The 25,151-nt window shown below is 36.4% G+C and overlaps 1 protein-coding gene and 1 long non-coding RNA gene across 4 annotated transcripts in view; one reads left to right on the top strand and one right to left on the bottom strand.

Moving 5' to 3' along the window:
• Nup358 (nucleoporin 358) overlaps positions 1 to 25,151 on the bottom strand; it is a 53,192-nt gene that overhangs the window by 26,578 nt on the left and 1,463 nt on the right. For 2 of the 3 annotated variants that reach the window (XM_087342790.1, XM_087342792.1), the window contains exons 3-22: positions 23,933 to 24,106; positions 22,154 to 22,329; positions 20,918 to 21,066; positions 20,674 to 20,812; positions 19,417 to 19,585; positions 17,252 to 17,349; positions 15,962 to 16,085; positions 14,065 to 14,280; positions 13,550 to 13,670; positions 13,302 to 13,461; positions 12,850 to 13,007; positions 12,194 to 12,338; positions 10,295 to 10,547; positions 9,119 to 9,375; positions 6,081 to 6,248; positions 5,135 to 5,233; positions 4,056 to 4,433; positions 2,446 to 2,769; positions 1,273 to 1,504; positions 62 to 257 (exon numbers count right to left, since the gene is read on the bottom strand). In XM_087342790.1, coding sequence (XP_087198916.1) covers positions 62 to 257; positions 1,273 to 1,504; positions 2,446 to 2,769; positions 4,056 to 4,433; positions 5,135 to 5,233; positions 6,081 to 6,248; positions 9,119 to 9,375; positions 10,295 to 10,547; positions 12,194 to 12,338; positions 12,850 to 13,007; positions 13,302 to 13,461; positions 13,550 to 13,670; positions 14,065 to 14,280; positions 15,962 to 16,085; positions 17,252 to 17,349; positions 19,417 to 19,585; positions 20,674 to 20,812; positions 20,918 to 21,066; positions 22,154 to 22,329; positions 23,933 to 24,106 — 3,736 coding nt within the window. The remainder of the gene's footprint in view (positions 1 to 61; positions 258 to 1,272; positions 1,505 to 2,445; positions 2,770 to 4,055; positions 4,434 to 5,134; positions 5,234 to 6,080; positions 6,249 to 9,118; positions 9,376 to 10,294; positions 10,548 to 12,193; positions 12,339 to 12,849; positions 13,008 to 13,301; positions 13,462 to 13,549; positions 13,671 to 14,064; positions 14,281 to 15,961; positions 16,086 to 17,251; positions 17,350 to 19,416; positions 19,586 to 20,673; positions 20,813 to 20,917; positions 21,067 to 22,153; positions 22,330 to 23,932; positions 24,107 to 25,151) is intronic. The other variant, XM_087342793.1, reaches the window with a different exon arrangement.
• LOC147874811 (uncharacterized) lies at positions 7,612 to 10,192 on the top strand. Its single transcript, XR_015533643.1, has 3 exons — positions 7,612 to 7,906; positions 9,121 to 9,413; positions 9,916 to 10,192. It is a non-coding gene; the product is annotated as an uncharacterized LOC147874811 (long non-coding RNA).

Here is a 25,151-nt window from a genome sequence, read left to right as displayed (position 1 = left end):
AATCCATGTGCATGTATTTACAACTATTCCAATCCAAAATATTATGACTATGACCCCTCACCTGAAGAGTTTTGCCCTACATTCAAAAATAACAGTTTCATCTTCTTCTCCAGTAGTTAGTTCTACTTCTGCTGGTAGGGGAATTACAGGTTGGAAGTCAGGACATGGATCATGATCAGCATCAGCACCTTCTCCATCTTCAACCCCTTCTGTAGAACCTGCTGACACTCTGCTAACATCTCCTATACAACCAGCCCCTACAACATTATGGGGGAGTAGACAGGATGTCAGCAAAAATTTAAACAAATACAAAGGCAGTGATTCACCTAAAACTATGTACCTTCTCTTTATACACTAAGTTTTATAATACATTTAAAATTTGAAATTGTGTTTGAGGTTAAAGTATACTAACTGCTACTTTTCATCCTACTCTAGCCAAACACATATTCATGATAGTTAAAACTTACAACCATCACTAAACTGTATTGAGAAAACTGAGCCAAATCCAGATTGGACAATTTAAAATCTCAAAAAAAACATGCTTGAAAAACAATGTTTATATTATCTTTATAAATATGAATTCATCATCAAAGGCAAAAATAATGCATAGGGACACCTAGGACAATCAAAGGGCTAAGAAATTATTTTTAAATAAATTCTGTTTTTGGTTACACTACTAACAGAAGAAATGAACAACAAAGAAACCAGGATTGACAGCACATAACCTGTTTGTTTCTTTGAGTTGTAACACTGTGGAATCAGGTAGATATCAAGTTTCAAAGAAAATGGACATGTTTCTCCGCAACACTGGTACCTATATACAAGTCCACATGGCGTCACAATTGTAAAGAACAACACAATAATCTTCACCACCATAAGAAGCTCAAATCTCACATGTAACCACACATTATTACAATTTTCAGTCTCTCCATATGTTATGTAAACATATAACATACCATTTCAAAGTTTTACATGCTACCCAGCAAGTCCTGTGTACCCTGGTCCTTACAATTTAAATTTAATACAAAACCTTGGTTAACAGTCACCCTTGGTGGTCCAGTGGTAGCGTGCCTGCCACTGGACCCAAGGTTCGCATGTTCAAACATGGCCAAGGACGATGGATTTTTAAGGCTGATAAAAAACCATACCACAACTTCCTTCGGAAGGGAAGCACTAAAAGAGGCTAATATGACGAGTTGACTTGATCAACTGTCCGGAAAAGCCCAAAGGAAAGACAGAAGATCAAGTTAAACTCATTTATGAACACAATACCTGCAACATTATCCTTGCCAGCTGGACTCTCTTCTAATGCTGAATATACAGGTGATGGCACAGATGACAATAGCATTCCTGTAGAAACTGGAAGAACTGGACTAAGTGAAGCAGCACCCTTCTCTAGAATTGAGGCATGTGGTAAGTGTGCTTGAGGAGGCATAGATATTTGAAATGCATGTGGTACTGAAGACTGTGTAGTGGTGCTGGTTGAGGAAGTAGAATTAAATGCCTGGAAATACATAGTTCATTTTAAGTTTCCAAGGTTCGTATAAGCTGTGAAGGTGTAAACATGGTGTATCTACTAGTAGAATGTGTATTTATACTTAAACAGTGAAATCATGTGCTGCTATTCATAAACAATGTAACAAGTATTCTGACAAGTATCAAATAAGACAAAACACTGACTAGTAATAAAATCTGACAACACAGAAAAAGTGTTTACAGAACAGTATTAGAATTTTCTGACCTAATTCATTTCTCTGTTGAAAGAAAATTAAAAGGATTACCGGTTTTAACATGATGGGGCAACAGCCCACACCGCAAACAAAACTGCTTTACTATAAGTTCTTTAGTGGGCACACTGTTGGCCATGGTCTTTGGCCATAGTGATCCCCTGACCATACTGTGCTAGCCTTCTTTCTGTGTGGACTTCTCAAAAATTTTATTCACTAACACACAACCCAACCCAAAAAACAGAACACACTAAAGAGGGTGGATGCTCATCTTCAAGGTGGTGGTGGACATTTTCAGCATCTTCTATAGAGCTGTCCTGTAAGTCCTTCCTTATAAATAAAACTAAAAAACTCATTTATCTTGTTGAATTGATATTACCAAAACTTACAAATATTGTTGGAACTATAGTTATGTTTTATATGGAACACACTGTATGTTCTCATCTATTTTCTTGTATGTTTAGACTACCTTTTATAACTGTACCACACAGAAGATATAATAACTCCAGTTTCATATAACTGTCAACATCATTATTCTTATTAATTACAACTGATACATTGTGCCAATGAACTCTCATCCTGATTTAATATAATTTCAATGTCAGCAGAAATTATACTCCACAGAAATTCTATCATGTCTGAAGTTCATTCAAAAACTTCAAAGCAAAGTAACCCTCAGAAAAATGATGAACCACAAAAAATATCAAACCAGACTCACAGTCGTAGATGTAAAAGCTGACGTTGTACCCTGTAGACTGATATGATTTGTTGTAGACTGAGTCACAAGAGGAGAGCCCAACAAATGATGTGGTGGAATTGTAACACTTAATGTTGGCTGATTAACTGGGGCAGATGTTGGCAATGTGTCCGACGAAGTGATGACAACATTTACAGGTCCAACTGATTGCTGTTGATGTTGAGACGGTGGTGGTGGTGGCGGCGGCTGTGATACCAATGAGGACCCAGGGATTTTTGGATCATGTAAACAGCTTGGAGAATCAACTGGCCCACCAAGACGGGAAAACATCGAAGCAGATGCAGCCTGACAGAGACGACCAAAATATGTAATCAAACACACGTAAACCAGATAAAAGACACCATGTGTCAAACTTTCATAAAATGAACAAAGGATGAACATCATAAATCTATGCAATATTTTTCAGACAGTGCTGCTGTACAAGCGTAATTCAAATGAAAACAACCGTTTTGCTACAAAATGCCTGCAGAAATAACATTACTTCTCAACAATCCTCTCTTTCTCACTACAGCTTTTCCAAGCATTCACCAATGATGATTCCACTTTAAACAATTATTCAGTAACTCAACCAATTTTGCACTACAATTCACATCTTCACGAGTACAAAAGTGAATTCTTCTGAGTGCCATTGTTAAGGGTAAAAAACAATGAGTCAGTCAGTGCAAGGTTTGGTAAGTAAGTCAATTCCTTCTTTCAAGAGATGAAACAGGGCCAAGCATCCCTCTACTAAAGTAAACATGGTAAAAGTGTGATGATAAACATCTAGGTAGAGGAAAGTATGTAGTTAGGCATATAATAGTGAAGACAACTTGTCTCAATACATATGTTCATCTCCAAATACTAAGTAAAGTCTAACTCTTCCATTTTATTTAAAATATATATGTGCAACTGCAATCTTCCTATCGATCTCGAACCTTCACACCAATAACTGACGAACTTGCAACATACTTTCGTTAACCCTTTAATGACCAGGCTGTCACAACTGACTATCAAATCATATTTCTACAGAAAATTTCCCGAACAGTGTTGACATTTTAACACAAATTTTAAATGTAAAAGAAATTACATTAGTACAAAATAGTACCCAATGCAGTGACACCATAATAATGCATGTTGAATTTGTGGAATCAATAGCATACAGCAGTCTCATATCTCCACCCTGACATATTTACTTTAGAAACAAAACATTACTTCCTGACAAAAGCTTCCAAATACTACACAAAATGTAAGCTAACAATGGTTGAATCTACTGCTGTGATTACCTCCCCAAAATGTGAGCTGTGCTGTAGACACTTAACATTTTCATTCTGATGACTAGCCAGCTGAGCACAGAATTATAAAGACACAAACATTGGGAGGTCTGTGCTGTGACCATATTATGGTTAATATAAACATATTATCATCTTAAAGTTTTCAATCATAAAGATGTACATACTGCATAAATATCACATAGTGATAAACGTTTTGATCATCTCATACAAGAAATGCTGTAGGGTCAACAGAATTTTCTTAGTTTAGTAAGTGCAAGTAGTATATTTTACAATAACTGAGGTTGTGAAGATTCAACCTACCTGTGCAGGGATAACTGGACCAGCGGATCCAAAATTTGGTAATTGTTGACCCTCAGAGAAAGGTAGTGCCCCTTGCCCAGCATAATAACCAAGTGTAGGAGGGTACAGAAGACTAGCAGCAGCTGGATCAACTCCCCTGAAGAATCCACTGATGGCTGGTTGAGGCAGCAGAGGAGTTTGTGTGCCACTATGTGGTGCAGGATAAGGGCCTACACCAGAAGGTGTACCCAAGATACCAGACATGCCACGGTAATTAGTATAATTTGGAGGATATGGTGGGAATGCCTGATACGGTCCAAGTTGTGCTGCAGCTATATTCACATCTTCTGAATAATCTTCATCATCAAATACATACAGATCTTCCTCAGGGTCACAAACCTGAATTGTTAAAAATTAATCAAATCCATCAACATTTGGAATACTGCATTTAACACCATGGAAAATGTATCCTAAATAAGGAGGAATTTTAACAAATCAAAGAGGATTAAATGGATACTAAAATATATGAGTACTTAATGACTAGAACTGATTACGGAAAACACCAAAAAATAAAATTGTTTTTAATTACCATGCAGCTGCAATAAAATGAGTAAGCAACTTCATTATATGTGATGAAAGACAAAACATAACAGACATGGATGGGCCCAGATTGTTATTTCCTCATGTTAAATCATAAAAACCACTTAATAACAAAACCAAGAACAGAACTCACCTGCCACACCACGTTCAGAGTGAATTCTCATCAGACACCTATGTAAGTTATGAATTTTATTCTAAAGCTTTCTTGACAATGGTGTTTAGTATTGTTATATTCATTTTGGACTTTAAAATGAAAATTTAAATTGCATATTATGCACTGCATATCAAAAGATTTGCTGGATGCCCAACTCAGGTAGAAGGACTGACCTATTTCAGAGGACAGAATGGGCCAGAAGATCAAACCTTGTATAAAATGTTCATATATTCTAAACATGGCAACGGTACTATTACACAAAACAACAACTTAATGGTTATCTAAATGGGATCATACAGAAAAACATAGTTTAAAAGAAGAAAAAATTTTACTAAATGCCACTCACCTGGGACAAATCTGCTGCATTGATATTTGATTGGCCAAGATTCAAGGCCTGACCACGCCTCATTTTTACTGTGTCCTTGCGAAGTTCCTGAATTTGATTCTGCACATGACAAAATGCATTGAGAAGGAATGTTGAAAACACAATTCAGGAAAGAAATTCTAAGTTAAAAAAAATAGGAAACAAATGAGTTTGAAACCAGTATTTTAAATTAAAACCTGCACTTTTGGAAAAGAACAACATATCACACTGCAGCAATCATACAAGTGCTACAGGACAGGGAATAAAACAATTCATGTCATGTGAATGTTTACTGCCAAAATAAATTACTTTTGCTCATTAAAAACTATCTGTATGACAGCCATTTAGAAGACATATCAAAACTGCAACAAGTCTAACATTCCTAGGAGTGAACAATATACAAATTGCTAAACCTGACTTTCCCCATTCCATGTGACAACAAATGGCTGGAAAATCATTTCTGTATATACATAAAGGAACTGAAACTCTTCATAAGCAAAGTTACATCATCCAGATACCATTACTGGTTAGGATTTAACCACTACAATGCAAAATGCTTCTTCTGATCTACCTTATGTAAAAAAATCCCAAAACAAGGACTCTTCTTGGAAGAAACCTTGATTCACATATAAGTTTAACAGCTGTAACCTATAATTTCAATTGCTTGAATATTAAATTATAGAGCTAAATGTACCCAGAATAGGCACAACATAATAATAAAATGCTAGGAATTACTATGCCATATACATTGAACTAGAAGTGGGTAAAATGTGAATACTGTTGCTCCGGTCTATAAAATAACTTATACAATCAAAGAACTTATTTTATACCCAAGCATAAATGGCACAATGCCAATAATTAAAATAAACAAAGAAACAAATATCCATCCATTTCTCTAAAGTTCTGTTCTCCAAATAAAAGTGCTTACCTTTATTTCCTCCATAACCAACTTATTCTCCCTAAGACCATCTACCACAGCCTTGCCTTGTTCTAACAGTGCCTTGTTTTGTTCGAGAATTGTCTGTATGACTGTATCCTTGCTGTGTACAAGATGTCTGATCTGAGCATCAAGACGTTCTGGACTTGGGCGTGCTTCCTGAAATTATACATTACCTTGCTGGACTTTAACACACACAAAATTAGGCTACAATTGAAGACAATCACTCACACAACTAGTATCCTAGATATAGCGGCAATTTCCTTGGGGATAAAAGTGATCAGAGCACAAAGTTCTACAATTCACCCCCACCTAAATGTAATAACCTTTATCAGTCATGTGCCAAGAAATACATGCTGTCCAGATGGCCATGCACAGCAGTACCATACCAATGGACAATGGAATTAAGTTTAGCAAGCAGCCACACAGAACAGGGTTTTAAATCATCTATGCTTGTACAATAAATGTTAAAATTAATCTCCAAGACTCCCCTCTCAAATACACTACCTGATCAAAAGTATCCGGACACCTACGCAAAACTGTCCTCTAAGTGTCCCTAGGATTTACCGCCCAGTAGTGGACATTAATACGGGGTGGGCCCACCCTTGGCATTTATTACAGCTCTAACTCTGCGGGGGAGACTGTCTACCAGGTGTTGGAACGTCGCCGGGAGAATGGCCGACCATTCTTCCTGCAACGCTGTAGCAAGCGTAGTTAGTGATGTGGGTCGTTGGGGTCTGGCGCGCAGTCGCCTTTCTAGTTCATCCCAGAGGTGTTCAATAGGATTGAGATCGGGGCTCTGGGCTGGCCAGTCCATTTCCGGAATCTTATTGTTCACAAACCACTCACGAACAGACCCTGCTTTATGGCAGGGAGCATTGTCATGCTGAAACACACAGTTATCATCTCCAAACTGGTCTTCTACCGTAGACAACACGCAGCTGGTCAAAATGTCCTTATATCCTTCCGCCTTTAACGTGCTCCGTAGTATTATGAGAGGACCAAGTCCCTTCCATGAAAAACACCCCACACTGTCACCCCACCTCCGCCAAATTTCACTGTGGGCACTATACAGGCCGGCATGTAGCGTTCACCTAGCATTCGCCACACCCAAACCCTCCCATCGGACTGCCACATGGTATAGCGTGATTCATCACTCCAAATCACGCGTCTCCAGTCGTCCACAGCCCAGTGGCGGCGCTCTTTACACCACTGAAAGCTTCTTGCTTACTGATGTGGCAACCAATAACCATACCACGTTTGAAGTCACTGAGCTCCCTTGCTCCATCCATTCTGTCGGTATCGCGTAGCACTGAACAACATTGAGCCCTCTGCCTCCTTTTATAGCAGCAGCGGCGGTCGTAGTGATATCTAGGCTCGAGTTTACGTTTACAGAGGGGTGTCCGGATACTTTTGATCAGACAGTGTATATTCATAAGAATTTCATAAGAAAAATTCAGCAGCCATTTCTCACCCAAAAGTCTCCTGATTAACCACTAGATGGCTCTGGCAGTGAAATCAGGATTGAGTAGAAATTGTGAGTCAGTGGGCTTGTCACTCACTACTTCACACACGACCATGACCAAGAAACCTCCGAAAAGGAGGCGGCGAAAACCCACAACAGGGTTGTAGTGCCAAGAAACAACAACGTTTGGTACTCTAGTGGTATTCATCCCAAGTGATAACAGAACACAGACAGCTGTGCACTGGCTAATCTCTTGGTTGTGTGTGTACCATGAAAGTCTAGTAATGGAAGTGAAAAGAATGGAGTGCTAGCAATACACACAACAGAAAATTCAGATGATGACAGTTAAAGGGTAAGGACATCAAAGGTGAAGTCCAAGTGCATTTTTCATTTTAATAACTCCTATACTCATGGCATGGACTACACTTATCAGCTTTTTAGATAATGAAACCACTTCAAACTATTCTGGTAATCCACACACTACAGACACTGACAATTCTTCAGTGAAAGTTATTGCACATAACACCATAACTGCAAAGACTACTAAAGATGTAAAATTGTTACTTTAATAAAAATAAAGTTGTCAGTGGAACCACGGTTCCGGAGAATTTGACGTAAATACGTCTATAAGGAAAGGAAGTTTATATATTGGCTTTATTCTAAATATTTCCTTTATACATGCTTTACAATTGAGATAAATTTGATTAAGACATTGCTTAATCAACTTGAATTAGTTACGCTTAAGATGGGTCTGTGGTAGCTGAATGTAATGTAAGGTAAGATAAGGTATTGTAAGGTAAGGTAATGTAAGGTAAGGTAAGGTAATGTAATGTAATGTAAGGTAATGCAATGAAATGTTTTATAGGTAACAACAATGCCCAGTAAACAGATGACGTTTCCTAGGTAACAAAATTGTAATGTAACGTTTCCTAGGTAACCATTATTGTCGATTTGTTGATAAACAGATGAAGTTTCCTAGGTAACAATAATGCCTAGTAAATTGACGTTTGCTAGGTAACAATAATGCCGAGTAAACAATTGACGTTTCCAAGGTAACAACAATGCAGTTACACTTTTTCCTTTCAATTTTTGCCGAATGACACTGACCCTAAAATATAGACATATTTACGTCAATAAATAAAATACAATGGAAAAGGGAAGAACAAATATTTTTGTGCTGTGTGGAATTCTTCATCCTAAAGGCACAGTGCAACATCCTCAGAGTCTATTACAAGCAGCGAAAAAAATTGTCAGACAACTGCTGCCCCCTTCTGCTCAGCTTCATGCTCTGCAATTTAATTATGGCCTGCTTTTAACAAAAGTCTGGTTTGTAATAAAACAAGAATGAGTACTATATTTATATCCATTACTTACAATTATACAGATATAACAATTTAATTCCAGGTTTTGCTGTAACTACATCTTGAAAGTGATTACACTGAAATATTTAAACTAGACCTACCACCACCTTGTAAAGATAGCATTTATTTCAATAAACTTCAATAAGCAACATGAGCACATTTAATCATCACCTTGAGACTTACAAATTTATAATTCCACTTACAGTTCTCCGTGGATGATCAGGAGCTATGTCAGAGCTGTCTAGTTTGTGTACATTGCTCCTGTACGGGGTAGAACTATGCTTCTGACCACCTGCACTGCTCCTGTGACGTGGTGTGAGATGAACCAATGAACTGTGCTGGAGATACAAGTTGCTACTGTTACCAAGTCCCATAAATGAGTTATTCAGGTTATCACCACCAGAAGGAACTGATGACACACTGTCATCGGACATGCCATCACATTCATTTCGGTTCACTGCTAACAAACAGAACACAACTTAACAGCAGGACCATACAGTTTGTATTCAGAATTACTGTTGATCCATAGGTCATTTGTCTATTAATGGGTTAAAATGACTTGACAGCAACACTATAAATTGCAGTAATGGTATCTGCATAGGCTGATGGGAGAATACAGACATGACAACTTTACACATTTCTGTGGAATGACAGTAATGTGTGTTTAACAGCAAACATATAACACGTCAGAGTCCACTATACAGTTTCACATGAAATATGTAATTTGAAGATTTAAGCATTCAGATCAATGGTAGCCTTAACTCATTACTGGCAATATGGAAAATGTAGGATAGTGTTAGTCATTATAATGCATAGATAACAGGAGTAACAAAGTATATCCTAAAAATATGCACAGGCTGTCAATTAAAATATTTAAAAAACACTGAACATGGATTACATGTACTTATTGTTCATTTAAAACCAATCAGTAGCTCAGACTAACTGCCACTGAAGGACAATGAATAAATAATAAATTGAAACAATCATGGCCTAATTTCAGGAGCAATCATTGCCTGCAGAGAATGAGGAAAACCACAAAAAAAAGTCATATATGGACTCGAGGCTGAGATTTGAACCCAGACCTCTCGAACATAGTACACAGCTACAAATGAGGTTGTCCCTCTGAACAGTATTATGACTTAACATACTAAGATGTGTGTTATCATTCCACATTGTTGTTCATTCAGCAAGCTATTATATGACTTTTGTAAATGTAAAATACTTCATACATATCAAATTTAAATGCTTCACGTACAACTCCTATTACCATTTTGTTATCAACTTTAATGAATAAAAATAACAGTTGTAACATTTTCTAAAACAATATTTCATTATGCCCAGGTTTTCTTGAACATTACCATTTGAAAGGGAAAACTTACCATCACCTATTAACATTACATCCGGATCAATACGACTCAGCTGACTTTCAATTTCTTCTATGTGACTATTCAGTTCAGCATTTAATGGATGTTTTGCATCTACTCCTGGACTCCGTAGTCTGTCCAGAGTGAGATAATAGCACTCCCTAGCCTTTGTAAGTAGGATAATATGTTGCGAACGCATCTCACTAGTGATCATTTCACGACGTTGATCTTCTAACTCTTCAGCTGCCAATTTCTTGTAGATTGTAGCCTGCAAAATACCAAGTGGTTACAAATTACATTTCTTGGATAAATGAAGATAGTTTTACCACATTAAAGTACATCATGCTGTCACATCTATCTTTCATTAGTCAGTTAATATACTGATGTAGCTTAAACTAGTCGTCAAAGAAGGGATTCATCATCTTATACAGTGAAACCTCTATCCGTCGTTCCCGGAACTATCGTTTTCCCGGATGCATCGTCCGTTTTGTTCGGTCCCGAATACATCCCATATAAAATAATGTTACATTTTCCCGCTTCTATCGTTCCTCGAACTATCGTTTTATCGCATCGATCGTTCAAAAATCTTAGTCCCGGCCCACAATTTTCCCGCAATGATCGTTTCTGAGAATTTAAAATGCTGGGTTTAGAGATAAATTAATACCGAAAGACGCATAATGTTTTTGGAATACACAGTAGCGGTAACCTGTTATGTCGCCCAACCAGCACATTCTTTTGGAATGAGGGTCAGCGGTGCAGGGGTGATAGTTGGAGAGAATGGCGGCGCGCATTGTCAGAAATTTTACGATTTTAATTAGGGTGCACTCATATTTCGTTCCAGCGATGCCAGATGGCATGTGCAGTGTGAATTTCTTCACAAATGCTTTTATTACAAGTACAAAGGAAAGGCTGGCGGCACTTTTCATTCTTCTGGTTCATCTCGTTTCCAGCGGTTCAGGGTCTTCTACAGCTACGTTTCGTTGAGTTCGGCAGTAATAGTATTTCCATTCTTCCTGTTATTGTCCGCAAAGGGGGTTGGAGCGGTGAGGAAGAGGAAGACGACGAATGCGAGCCCGAAGCTTTGCCGAGTTTTGCCGAAGCACACGCTGCATTGGCGAAAGTGAAGTCTTTCTTTTATGCGCTTAATATTAGTGAACGTGACGAAGAAAACATTTTGAACGTGGAAAGTGCTCTGTTTGGTCTAAAACGTAAAGTTTCAACAAACCAGTTGTCCATTAAAGACTTTTTTGGTAAAAAGAAGTAACTTTGAAAGAGAAACATTGTTTTTTTTAAATTTTTAATGCTTTCCCGCATCTATCGTTTTCCCGCATTCATCGTTTTTATTTCCCACCCCCGCCGAAAACGATGCATCGAGGTTTCACTGTACTTTATTTTAAATGTAAGCACATTGTATTGAAATATGTGGAGTTTAGAAATACTGAATGGGAATCTAAACATTCATAACAGAGCAAATATTCTGACCAACAGTGAGGAGGTTACTGAAGTACAGTGGTATCCTAATATCTCCAACTTAAGGTTTCTCTGATTTAAAATTCAAATTCAAAGATCCCAAGTCCATTATCAGAATGCTAAACTCCCTCCATTTAAGACTTTCCTCACTATGGTGTTCAAATACACTGCTCCCCATAAAAACTTTAACCCTTTAAAGTTCCATGGTAACTAAATGTTCCATCTTCTTCAACAATCAGTAACTCCTCATTTTGTATTTATGGGTTTCATGTGATTATAAGTATAAACTCTGGTTATTTCCTTAAACAGCATTAACCAGCTGATCTCTGTAATTGTAAAAAGTTAAACTGCAAAGGGTTAAATGGGGATCCTGCTGTATTCAGTGCCCATTTCACATTTTTTTGGTGAACTCTACTATTTTACACTAATGCTGCACTTATTTACCTGATAAAAGGAAGCATATGGTGACTTCAATTGCTGGAATGCTTCAATTGCTTTTTCATGTTTATCTTCCTTCATTAATTGGCAAGCCCGAAAGAAATGACCTTCTTCTATTAGGGCATTCACTTCTGCACTAGGCAATTCTTTCCTATTAAACAAAGAAATATTATTTGAATTGAAGACATTATTTGATTAATAAATACGCAATGATGATTACATGCCACATGAAGACTGCAGAGTAGAAAAGATGACAAAATTCCATGACAATGAAACTTCAATTAAGCAGTACTGATAATATGTTGAAATTATAAATGAGATTTAGAGGTAAAATCTTCTGCATAGGAATGTGAAACTTTATTCGTAAGGTGTAATATTCATAATGAAATGTAAGGCAGTGGTAAGTTACTAAGACTTTCTCAAGTACACACTAATACACTTTGCTGTGATCAAATGAGGTGCAAGTTACACCACTTAGAATTCTTAAATTGTTACATGTGTGGTAATATAGCGTACATCTCAATCCCATAATTTTCATGAAATAATACCACATATATAAGTTTGGAAATCTTCGGGGGGGAAAAAGAAAAATATCAGAAGTGAGAATGTACTGTAATAAAAAAATTGTTTAATCAACTGGAGAAGATAGCAGCAAAACATACCCCTGGTATTCAAACAGCCTTGAATGAGGAGCACGTATTGTTTGGTTGCGCTGAAGTCGTTCCAATAATGGCAATGCAGCTGTCCAATACAAAGATGCTCTGGCTTCTATTGCTGGTATATCACCAGAACCCTCAGTACGAGCAGCCATTGCTGATGCCTTTAAAATAACAGTGAAATTCTCAAGTTTCTTCAAAAACAAGACAAAAAAAATATCATAATAAATAGAGAAACGAAATACATCACTGACAGAAAATATTATCTTTAGATAATATAATAACTAAATAAAGAAGTTCACAAAATGCCAGCTTTCATAGTACAACAGAATTAATTATACATTATTTTTTTACCTGTTTTATATTTCTTTTTGTACATCATTAATTATATGAACCACAAAAACTGACCATGAAATGTCTCATGGATAATTTATTAAGGCACAAAGCACTGTGCTTACCCTCTGTTCAAAGGTCTGTGCTAAATGTACAATGAGTTTGACATCCAATCCATGGTTTCCAAGTACTCTAACAACTTCTATTCCTCTCTGTAACGTCTGACGAAGCTCCCCGAGATCCCCTTTAGCTTGGTTTGTGTAAACTCGATATGCTGCTGTCCACCTACAACATAAATTGAGGCATTCAAAATCCAATAAACCCAACACACTAGTTCTTAGAAAACACTTCTTTAGCAATTGGATCAACCTACCACTTGGCTTGATCGACAGTACACAGATGATCAGTAATGTTTGCTGGTAAGGTAAGAGGCCTATCAGAACTCCAGTATCCAGCAGTTTGCTGCTCATCTAGAGCTGCACTAGCACAGAACACTGAGAATCAAAAGAAAACAAAATCATATCATTCACAGCATTTGCAATTGCATGCATGTAAAAGTGTGGTTGCACACATCCATGACATACAGAAGTCAACGCAAATATGCAGAATTGTCCTTCATTACATGCTCTTTCAGATATGGTAAATAGCGCCTTACCTCAAAACATCAGGCCAGATACACTTTTATTCACATCTGGCATCAACAGTTAGTGTCTGCAAGCCTTATTATTATAATGGGCTATTTTCCCACATCACACACTGTTCCTCTCACCTATGCTCACATGCTAGGATTCAAAGACTGCAGATTCATGTTGACTATAATAACATATTAGATCTAACATGATCTGTTAGTATAACAATTAGAGAAGGTAACTATAAACTCTACTTTACCTGCAGCATACAGAAAAGCATCAATATCAAGCCTGTTGAGTGTTTCAGTGCCTGCACAATTCAAATTGTTGCAAGTGAGCTGCAAGCCTTCAAACACCTGGCAATGAAAATCTGGTCCTGGTTTCAAAGAGTTGCTCTTCCTGTTACTACCTGAAATATCCTGAAGTCCCAACCAAACCAGATGATGCAGAGAACCTGGATATAGTTTCTGCGACTCTAAAAAGTAACAGAAAGTAAACAGATATCAGGTAATTTTATGTGAACATGCAAGTAAATCTAAGAAATGGGAGAACCCTACAAAAACATATGGTAGCACAAGTCTGCCCACATAAAAATCACTCACTGACAAGATGGGCCTTCAACATCATCAGCTTCTATGAAAGAAATTAATGGAAAAATATAGCAAAGTGTCATATTACAAACAACTCCATTAAAAAGTTCTAAATCATAGAGAAAATATCTGACACAAAAGATAAAATATTGGAGATACTATTACTCCAAGTCCCACAAAATAAACTCCAAAAATGTGAGTATTATGAATTTGGTATAAGAGTTATGATATTTGATTATTAAATAACCAAACTGACATGACAGGCAAGCAGCTCCAGCTGACAGTGAATGGCATTACGCAGAACGGCAAATCAAAATCTAGCCCCTGGGCATCCTACAATGGCATGATGTCCATACCAAATATCATTTGAAATACTTGGGTGTGAAGTTTTGTGGATACAATGCACAATCAGGGATTTGAAATCTAGTATTACAGGGCTAAAACCAGATTTTAAGTTAGGGGTTAAAAAGCTTATCACTAAGCTATTATGATGCATGGCCAGCTGGATTATGCATAAACCTTGGCACACAGGCAATAAAGCAAAATTTATATAATAATGTAAATGTTAGATGAATCATTCTCTTTCTATTGCAATATATCATTTATGATTTTTGGGTATCATCACAAACAAGCAACTCATTTTGACAAAAATGCACTAATCTTTGTGAAAACAATTAATTTTAAAATACTAATTTTTTTACTGCCTTCCACTGTAACAAAATTTCACTGTTATAAATTTTTCTTTTCATCCACAAAAGTCCACTGCACTCAGATTTTGATATAGTAGGGCCCCGCTTTTCGGCGCTCAACAGCTGAGACAGAGAAGTGCGTCCGGCGCCATTTTCTTGTTGCTGATTCAGTCTGTTTACAGCTTTTGTGCGCTCCGCGTCTCTCTGTATTTCTGGCAATTTTTCAAAGTTATTACAAACTGTATATTTATGTAATATTTTTGTGTTACTACAGTGTAATTACAATGGCGTCTAAGGGTAGTAGCGATAAAAAGAGGAGTCGTAAGCCTCTTACTTTAAATGCCAAGTTAGATATGATTGAACTTCGTGAACAAGGTATGTCTATGGCCGAGATAGGACGTAAGCTACGCCTAGCTCGCCAAACTGTTAGTGTCATCGTGAACACTAAGGAGAAAGTGTTAAATGAAATTAAACGTGCCACACCAATGAACTCTAAAGTCATAAGAAAGAGAGATAGCCTTATTGCCGACACGGAAAAACTTTTAGTTGTGTGGATTGAAGATCAAACCAGCCACAATGTGTGTACTACTGATATTCATTTAACTTTCATATCGTTTTCTTAGGCCTAGCGCTATTGTGCACTTACTATATGATAGTGTAAACATCTTATTAGGCTTTGATATGCATTTGCAAGTGAAAAAAGGCAAAGATCCGCTTTTCGCTTTACGGCGGGGGTCTGGTCCCTAACCTGCCGTATCTGCGGTGCCCTACTGTACATAAAAATTTCACAAATATTGCACAGCACCAAATGGGGTCAGGTACGAAATTATTCAAGGTGTCAATTAATCAAGAATCAATATATTTGCTAATGACTAACTTTCATCATGAGGTAATAATTCACTTGGTGTTGGCAGTCTCAATGGAGGGTCAGAAAGTCCTGGGAAATTAACAAAATGTGAATGTGATATTCCTTGCTGGTGATCACGGGTAGTGAAGATTCTCTGCAATAAAACAGAACAAACTTTTAATATGTTAGACCAGCACTAAAATAAAGCAAGAGACTGGAACCCATAAATGGGTTTTACTACACTGCAATTATGCTGGGATCTGTTGATAGCCAGAATACTCCAAGACCAATTAGGTCAATTAAGAAAAAATATTGAGTGAAAACAATCCTCCATACCTAATATGCCCATTATTTTATAACGCTACATACAAAGAACTCTAATTGTAGAGATGATGATAACATAGGCTAGTAACATTAGGAAATACAAACATTTCAATATTGAACAATTGTTTCAATAAATCCAATTCAAATAGAATTAAAAACAAACAAAATCTCAAATGGCAGTTTTTGTACACTTGGGTATGTGAAGTCAGAAAGTGTTAGCTAACACAAGGATATTTCAAAAGTTGGCTTTACTTTCATTTTCAGATGAACAGGTGACTTTATACCAGCTGCTTAATGGTTGATAACAAATGAATAAAATCAAAATATCTATCAGTGTAATGCCACAATTAAATTAAAAATTAAATCTGTGGCGTAACAGCTCCAGAGAGCCAAAGCCAACTAGCTTGACTGCTGGTCTCACGTTCACATGCCTAAGCAGAGGTGAACGATCATCCAACCAGATATAGGGTGACGTGTGGTCAGCACGACGAACCCCCAGCCGTTGCTAGCTTTCCTGACCGGATTACACTACTCAATGTTACTCCCCAATTTCCTCACAATGCTGGGTTGGCACCGGTCCCATACACTGGTCGAAAGCTCATGAGAAATTTTCTTCTCCCCCGAGACTCGAACCAGTGCGCATTCCGTATCGCTGGTCCGAAGCATGATGCCTCAGACCGTGCGGCTATGGTGCGGGACAGTGTAATGCCACAAGTCAAATAAAAATGAAGCACAGCTATCTAATGAAGATACTTAAAATACACACACAATATCCATTATAACTGTGATGTAAATGAATCAACCACTGTAACAAACTTTAGAGAATAAGATGGGTGTAGATAATAACGCCTATTTACTAAACAGAAGGCAGGAGAGGAAAAAAAGACAGAAGAAAGAGACAAAGGAATAGTTTACACACACCTCGGCTGTGTTATATAAGTTATAATTCACAACAAAGAATGTTCAATTTTAAATATTTCAGCACATAAAACTAACCTGAAACACACGTTCCCTCCAGTTACCAGAACAGAACTGAGTCACCCGATCCAGAAACTGGCTTCTGCGTTCACGAACCATGGTAAGTAACACATGACCTATAAACAAATTCCAAAACTACTGTCATTTCCATACAAAAAAATGGGTAACATTCATGTTTGGTTGGTCTTAGGTTTTGCAGCCACATACATTTTTTATCATATGGAAACAGGAGATTTAAACCCCTGTTCTACTGAGCAGACTTTAACTGTGGGGTTAATGTTTTTTAGTTTAATGCTATGCATGGCAAGCTAGAATGAAGTGTAACATAATACGTGGTCAATACATGTTAACTACATATTATTTAGCCTAAATGAGATGAGACGATCATGCACAAGAAGGGCTAGTCATGTCTATTCCAAGGACTGAGGAAAATCATGTTTTAAAACAGGCTATATTCAATGCACAGCACATGTATTACTGCTTCAGATAGCATGCTCAAATTTTATGTTTCATTTATTACCAAACAAGAACAAAATAACCCTATATCAGATCAACCAATCCATCCTGCTACTTTACAAACAAAAATTACATTTTAAAAATATGTATCTCATTTAAGAATTAATGCAGCAAAGATTGGGTGGTTCATATAAAGCTCACAGAACTAAATGGCAACAGCACTTACAATATAACACCCATCTTTTATCCATTATCAAGAGCTGTTTGAGAAACTGGTTGCCAATACCTGAAATTATGTTACTGAAAAGAAAGACAAAATTAAACATATGAAATGTGTTCAACATTTGGTTGACCCACAGAGCTTCATTAATGAGGAAGTTAAAGCTTGTTTATCAGATGAGACCCAAATATTATTGGACTCTTTGGTAGAAGCTACTAACACCACCAGCAATTGGGCAATCATGAAAAATATTTATGGCTCAATGTTGGCTACACTGTAAGAGATTTTAATTGTTTCTATTTGTTTTGTTTTGTTTTGTGGGTATTTCTTTAGTCCTGTTTGTATGTATAGTTTTCTGAACAAAGAATTTGTCACAAACTTTGTCAGCAACTTGGAAATTCTATACCATATTCTCCTTCATCAACAGCAAAAACAAAATTCATGAGATTTTCATTACTTTGAACACTTGTCATAAAAATCAGAACAACCTTCTGCTTCAATCATTACTCATCAGCCTACATTTCTGGAAACAATTTTGCAATCTTCATTTTTATGTTGTCCACTTCTTCTGACATGTTCAAATGTCATACATTTGACACTCAATCTTCTTTTACTCTCTTCACATGTCTCACTGATAACAGAATATTTTGGTTGTCCACAACACTCACAAACAATTCACATCGTTTCCATCTTAACACCTTGTACTTCAAAAGCCTGAGTTCTTAACATACCATCTCCACAGCCCAAAAAATCCTAGTTTGTAAAGTCATCCAGAGAACACTAAATGTGACTAGTATTCCTTGGCAATTTATTGGGTCAAGGTATAAAAAAGTTCTTTGCAATTGCTTGAACAAATCCTTTGAAAGAAGTGTACTCATGTTAAGAGTTGATAATACACATATATGAAAACCAGTGACTTTCATTGGTTCAACAACTGTTAGAAGCAATATGAAAGATCGATGAGGGTGTGGGTGAAGTAAAAAAATGACAATAATGTAACACGATGTTTGGCCAGTCCAATACATATCAGTTAAAGCAGTGTGCTACATCACTGAATTGCCTTTAGTAAGGTAAAGCACAATTTTATTGTGTAGCCAACATTCCGCGTTTCTCACCAGGTCTTTATACACCTTCTACCACTAACAGAAGAGGAACTGCAACCAGCAATCTGAAGTTTAATTCCTCAATATGCATCAATATTCTAGTAACACGATGTTTGGCCAGTCCAATACATATCAGTTAAAGCAGTGTGCTACATCACTGAATTGCCTTTAGTAAGGTAAAGCACAATTTTATTGTGTAGCCAACATTCCGCGTTTCTCACCAGGTCTTTATACACCTTCTACCACTAACAGAAGAGGAACTGCAACCAGCAATCTGAAGTTTAATTCCTCAATATGCATCAATATTCTAACATCAGGTACAATCAATCCTTACACAACTGGCAAATAAAAAACGTGCAGCTCTCCTGGACGTAATAAATTAAAGTTACATAATTACTACTTACCTGCTTGGCTATTTCTGTATGCAGTTTCTTTAGCCCAAAGGTCCACACTCTTCTTCCGAGTCTCAGTAGCCTGAAGCAGCCAAGTTGACTGCATATCTATTGGTGAAGACAAGGCAAGAAGAAGTAGGGGAGAAGAGACCCTGCATGCCTCACGCCAGTTTCCACGTTCCTAAGTAAATTTGTTTAAACTTAAAATCTAATATATTTTAGTGAAAAGTGCATTATAAGAGGATTAACATCTAATTATCACAAGACAAAATCTTCTGCAGATCAAGCTATAAATGACAAAAAAAGTTCATAAATTTCACAAGCACTAATATCCCACTACATTTCACAGTACTAACTTCAAGTATGATGAATACAACTGCAAAAGCATGTTCATGTTTTCATGAGCACTACGCAACCTGTGCATGAACATATTTAAAGTTTAAAGTTGTGCAGTATGCACTTTGTTTCTCTACCTAGTTGGGTGGCACTGAGTACTTGAATTTCTTTGTCACTAGAACTGTACTTGATGGTTCTCTGGGTTGTGACACTACATGAACTGAAGGCGCAGGCAGCCATGTTCCTCTGAAATGCTGGTCCCTTCCCCCAAGTCCACACAGTGACAACCCAGAAGGCCACCATGGATATCTTCACTGCCGTGAGAACCACAGCTCATGCCACTACAGTTATATCACCACAAAGACAGTTCATAATCAATTAGCATATATTACATGTCTGGCTTTCTACATGCCAGGGTACTGCTGGGAACATTACAGTTCATAATTCTGTGCATTAAAACTACAAACCAGACAAATCAAACCAAAGATGTGCTCCTATAACCAAAGTTTGACATAGAACATGTATTGGTAAAACAAACAATAGCTACTCAATAATTACAAATACAACTTCATCCCTGAAGATGGAGACAGTACACTTCTATGAAACGATGGTATCTACTGGCCAGCCCACATGGTGCCAGAACCCAAAATAATATCAACAAATACAACTGTCTGTCAGGTACTCACCTTTCTATTTCAGCAGACTCTGTACTTTATAAGACTGGAGAGTTTAACATGGATAAACATTCCATCTTCTATCAATACTGTATCTGGACTCATACTATAATAAATGTTCCATACTTTTTTACAGCCCAATTTGCATGTTTGCCTCACCATGCATGATTAGGAAAAATTCTGAACCAAACAGCGAACCTTGTTCTAAATTAAAATCAAAGTAGCTACTTCATATTTGCATACTATTCCAGAAAATCACCTTCTTTGCTTTCTTCAGTATCAATGTTGCAAGATGGATGCAAAGTTGACCTCTAACATGTTTAAGGAATTCTTGGTATAATTCTCGCTCACTTGGAGGGGATGCTAGACTGGATGCCTGGTGTAATGCTTTGTCCAAGCTGAAGAGCACAAAATGAACAATATACAATTAAGATCCAGAATATGCATTACTTTTATTTTGTTTCACTTTATCTTCATTATATGAGATTATAAACAATTTATACCTGAACAATGCCTGTACACAATCGGAAATGCTACGACGAACTCCTGCTTGATGTTCTTGAAGGCTGAGAGACACAGTCCTCTCCAACACAGCCACATAATGTAAATGGAACTCCCAATCACACTTCTCACGATTCTCTTCTTGATAAGTCTAAAAACCAAAAATAATTTCACAGTAGATTCATGTACAAAAACCTGAAAACATGTTAATACATGAGGAAGTAGAAACATATTCATATTGCATAAAGCAGGATTAATCAACACTGTCTCTTCATAGAAAACAACATTTTTAATTAAACTTTGCAAAATTGTACTCTCACTCTGTACTATAAACTAAATCAACTTAAAACCTCAATCACATTTTAAAAATGCCTTTAACATGTTCTACAAATTTCTTCTGCGAGGGGTAATTGGTCTTTGAGATTATATATATATATATATATATATATATATATATATATATATATATAAAACAACAACAACATGGAACCTGAACTATTCATGAATTCTGAAAAAAGCAATGTTCCCTCAAATATTTTAATCTAGTGGATTTATATGAGATTTTAGGTACTCATGGTGGTAAATATGTTGATGTTGTTCTTACGTGTGAACTTGTAGATAGGTATCAATACTTAGCAGGAACATAGTGCCAAAATCTTCAATGTTGGAGAAACAGTATGTTCCTCTGAAATGGTGGTAGCTACCTACAAGTCCACAAAGTTTTACAATTCGGAAGACCAGTAAATATTTATTTTTAAAAATTAATTCAACTTTTCAAGTAAAGTAATAATAGTTCTGATTGGACAGTCAGATCAACTATCATCTGAGGTCAAAATTTATAGTCACAATAGTACTTTTATACATAATAAATTAATAACAATCTGTATGAAATGCATGAACTTTCTTTGTCAGTTCAAACTAGAAATCTAATGTAAAGTAACAACTGCCCAATAATGACAAAATTTAATTTTGTCAACAATTTTCATTGTGGGATATTGAAAATCACAAAAGCATGATCAGAGTATAGATTTCTCATGCCTGCATACATACTTATTTTAAGGTATACATCTGAACACAATATAATACAAAAGATACCTAACTAATTACAGCAGTGTTACTAGTACTACTTCATAACAGATATTACAAACATGTAACAACCACATTTAAAATTCAGTGATGCTTAAAATTAGTAACGTACCCTTCTGTATCCGATGGGTAAAATTTATAAACAAACTCACCTCGAAAACATCAATAAGGCAGTCATACCACTGCAGCTGATCCCTAAAACCTGGCATAGAACGAAGTTCCAATTCAACAGCATGGTTGTAAGCTTCTGTTAATCTTTCTGTATCCAGGTACAATCTCAGTAAGCGTACACGTAGTGAAACATCAGTTGGCCTTGCTGTCAGTTCAGCTAAAAGTTCACACAATAATAAAGAAGTAATAACTGAAAAAATACTTCCACTGTCCACTTACCAATGGCAAGCAGGATATAATAATTGCTTGTGTACATTCTATTTTCCTAATTTTTTAAAACTCAGTGTTAATAAATGAAAAGTACCTTTCTATACATCATACATCAACTGTAGATGAAGGATAGTAAAAATTATTTAAATGTGCAAGTAGAAATAAATGAGCAGTTTACAGAACATTTAAAGATGTAAATGCAAGTTAAGCTTACTGTATTGTTATTATGCACTCTTTGCATTAATGCTTAAAATGAATTCACGAAGGCCTTATCATGTCTGTCCATCTTTTAACTCAAGAACAGCTAAACAGATTTTGATGAAATGTGATATGGATATTATGCCACCTCAAACTCACACTTCTATTGTCTACAGTTGATAATAACTACAACATGGAAGATGCACAAACTTGTGAGGAGTCCTAAAATGATGTAAAATAAATAATTATAAAATATGCTAATTTGGTATATCCTTCTATGGAGTACAAAGAGTGAAAGAGAATATATTCTTTTAGTGCTGGCTTTAACTTCTCTATATCATAATTCATCCTTTTTATAGTGGATGGAGGGGGATTACTGAATAGGCTAATTTCAGTATAGTAAACTCCTTTCTTGGTATTTACTGAGATTAGTGTTTGGCACCTTAAGGTTATAACTGTACCTTGAATGTTCACAAGGAATTATTTTGTGAAATCTGAGAAAAGAAGACATAGTACTTTTTGTGTTTCAAGTTTAATGTTCATTATTCTTCCACACTTAAAGAAAATTAAAACAGAGAGCAAAGTTGTCAGTTTTTAGTAGCATACAGAAGAAGAGTTTTGATCCTAAAACCATCCATTCTTTATGCTTCAAAAATATTATGATCTTCCATTCACAACAGTGAAACCCCTGCTACTAACAGATCATAACCATATGCATAATGCATAACAGATTGGGCACAAATGAATGTCCATATTTTGAAAACAATCATTATTCAACAGTTTCCCATCAGATAATTTAACTGTAACCACAGCCTACCATTGCACTATTGAGCTATAACCACTATGAATAAAATGGTGCACCAGCCACTACAAGGAAATACACATCAAGGAGTTCTGTCTACTGGTCAACAGGGAAGGAATATGTATCACGCAACTATATAAGGATTCACCTGTAGGGGATATTATTTCTTAAATTTAGCATTCAAATTATGAGGTTAAAATTCTAACTCCTCCAAGTCTGATTTTGAGAAATCAATCTCTTACAATGATCATGCAATTTTTATGTCCTGAACAAAATGAGAAGCTGGCATCTAGAATTATGTAGCTGTATCGCTGCTGGAAACAACGAAAAATTGGTGGGGCACAATGCCCAACTAGACATTTAAACTGTGACACCACTGTCCCAGCAGACATTAACTCACAAACAATTACTTTAAATCTGCCACTTGTGAAGTTCATAAACATATTTTTTCAAAGTGATTAGCAACTTTAAAGTCTCAGTATCACACATACAGAAGTTGTTTACATATTATCCATATACACAATAGCTAAAATCCATTATTCCTTCCTACCAGCAATGAGGGCCTCTAATTCTGCAGCATCCTCCTCTCCATCTGCAGTCAAAAGATGCTCCTTCAGTCTGAACACTGTTGGATGATGTGGAAACAACTGCTCAGCTCTTTCACACCAATATCGAGCTCTTCCAACATCCAATGGAGCTTCACTATCTACTAGCAGCCCACATACTGAAAACGCGTAAGTCAAACTCCAAGAAAACCTACAAAAGCTGAGGGTTTCTTTACAAATATTAAGAGCACTGATTCTGAATGGACAGATTGGTGGGTTTCATATAAGAGCAAGGAAATTTATTCATATACAACATATCATGTAAACTAAAGAATAAATGGAAAGAATTGTATTCCATTAATAAATTTCAGTAAAAGCCTCAATACCACATTTATTCAACATTATTCAGGCAATGATATACTATTAACATATGAAAACAGACATTAACACTAAGGTAAGTACTACACTAGCTTTGTAAGTTTCTGAAATTGCACTCTCAAACACCAATGATGGTTTCAGACTATCAAGAGCCTTGTCCCACTGAAGAGTGTCAGAAGCCAGAGATACGTAACCACTAAAACCACAATCACACAATGTCTTATTTAAAATGAACTATAATTGTCTATAAGCAACCAAAAACAGACATAAGGGAGCACATATCAGCAACCTAAATAATTTCTCTGACAACACCAACATAAATTGAAGAAGCAAATCTCTCAACACTTAAAGCTTTCCCTCTTCAAGGTTTCCAATCCATTCATCTGCAAGTCATCTGTACTTTACTAACAACATTTTGAACAGCACTTCCACAGTAATTGAAATCCCACAGAACTATTTCAAATCTTATCAATAAGAAATGAACAACTGCATAGACTGAGCACTGTTAAATAAAATACAAATAAATAAATCAATCAAATGCTGGAAAAAATTCTTCTGACTACTCTGATTCTTCCTAGCACAGAAATACTTCGCACATGATTCATAAAAGAACATGCCAAGCTGTAGTGTAAACTTATCCAAGACTTACACAAAGACAACCTTGCAAAACACTAAGATCTAACTATTTAATCTTTAATCATTGTTGTCAATTGATCACAAAATACTTCAATCACTTTTGCAGCTGACAACAGTATGAGCGGTGCAAACCAATGTAGTGGAAAGACCCTGCCTATGCAGTCACCTGAAAAACTTTGTATCTATGCACACTTGTCTCAAGGGCCACAG

This window comes from Zootermopsis nevadensis, unplaced genomic scaffold, assembly GCF_977971745.1.
Source record: "Zootermopsis nevadensis isolate Lab colony 2312 unplaced genomic scaffold, Znev_1.0 Znev_ptg000004l, whole genome shotgun sequence".
NCBI classification, from domain to species: domain Eukaryota; kingdom Metazoa; phylum Arthropoda; class Insecta; order Blattodea; family Termopsidae; genus Zootermopsis; species Zootermopsis nevadensis.
This window is presented reverse-complemented; position numbering and strand designations above follow the sequence as displayed.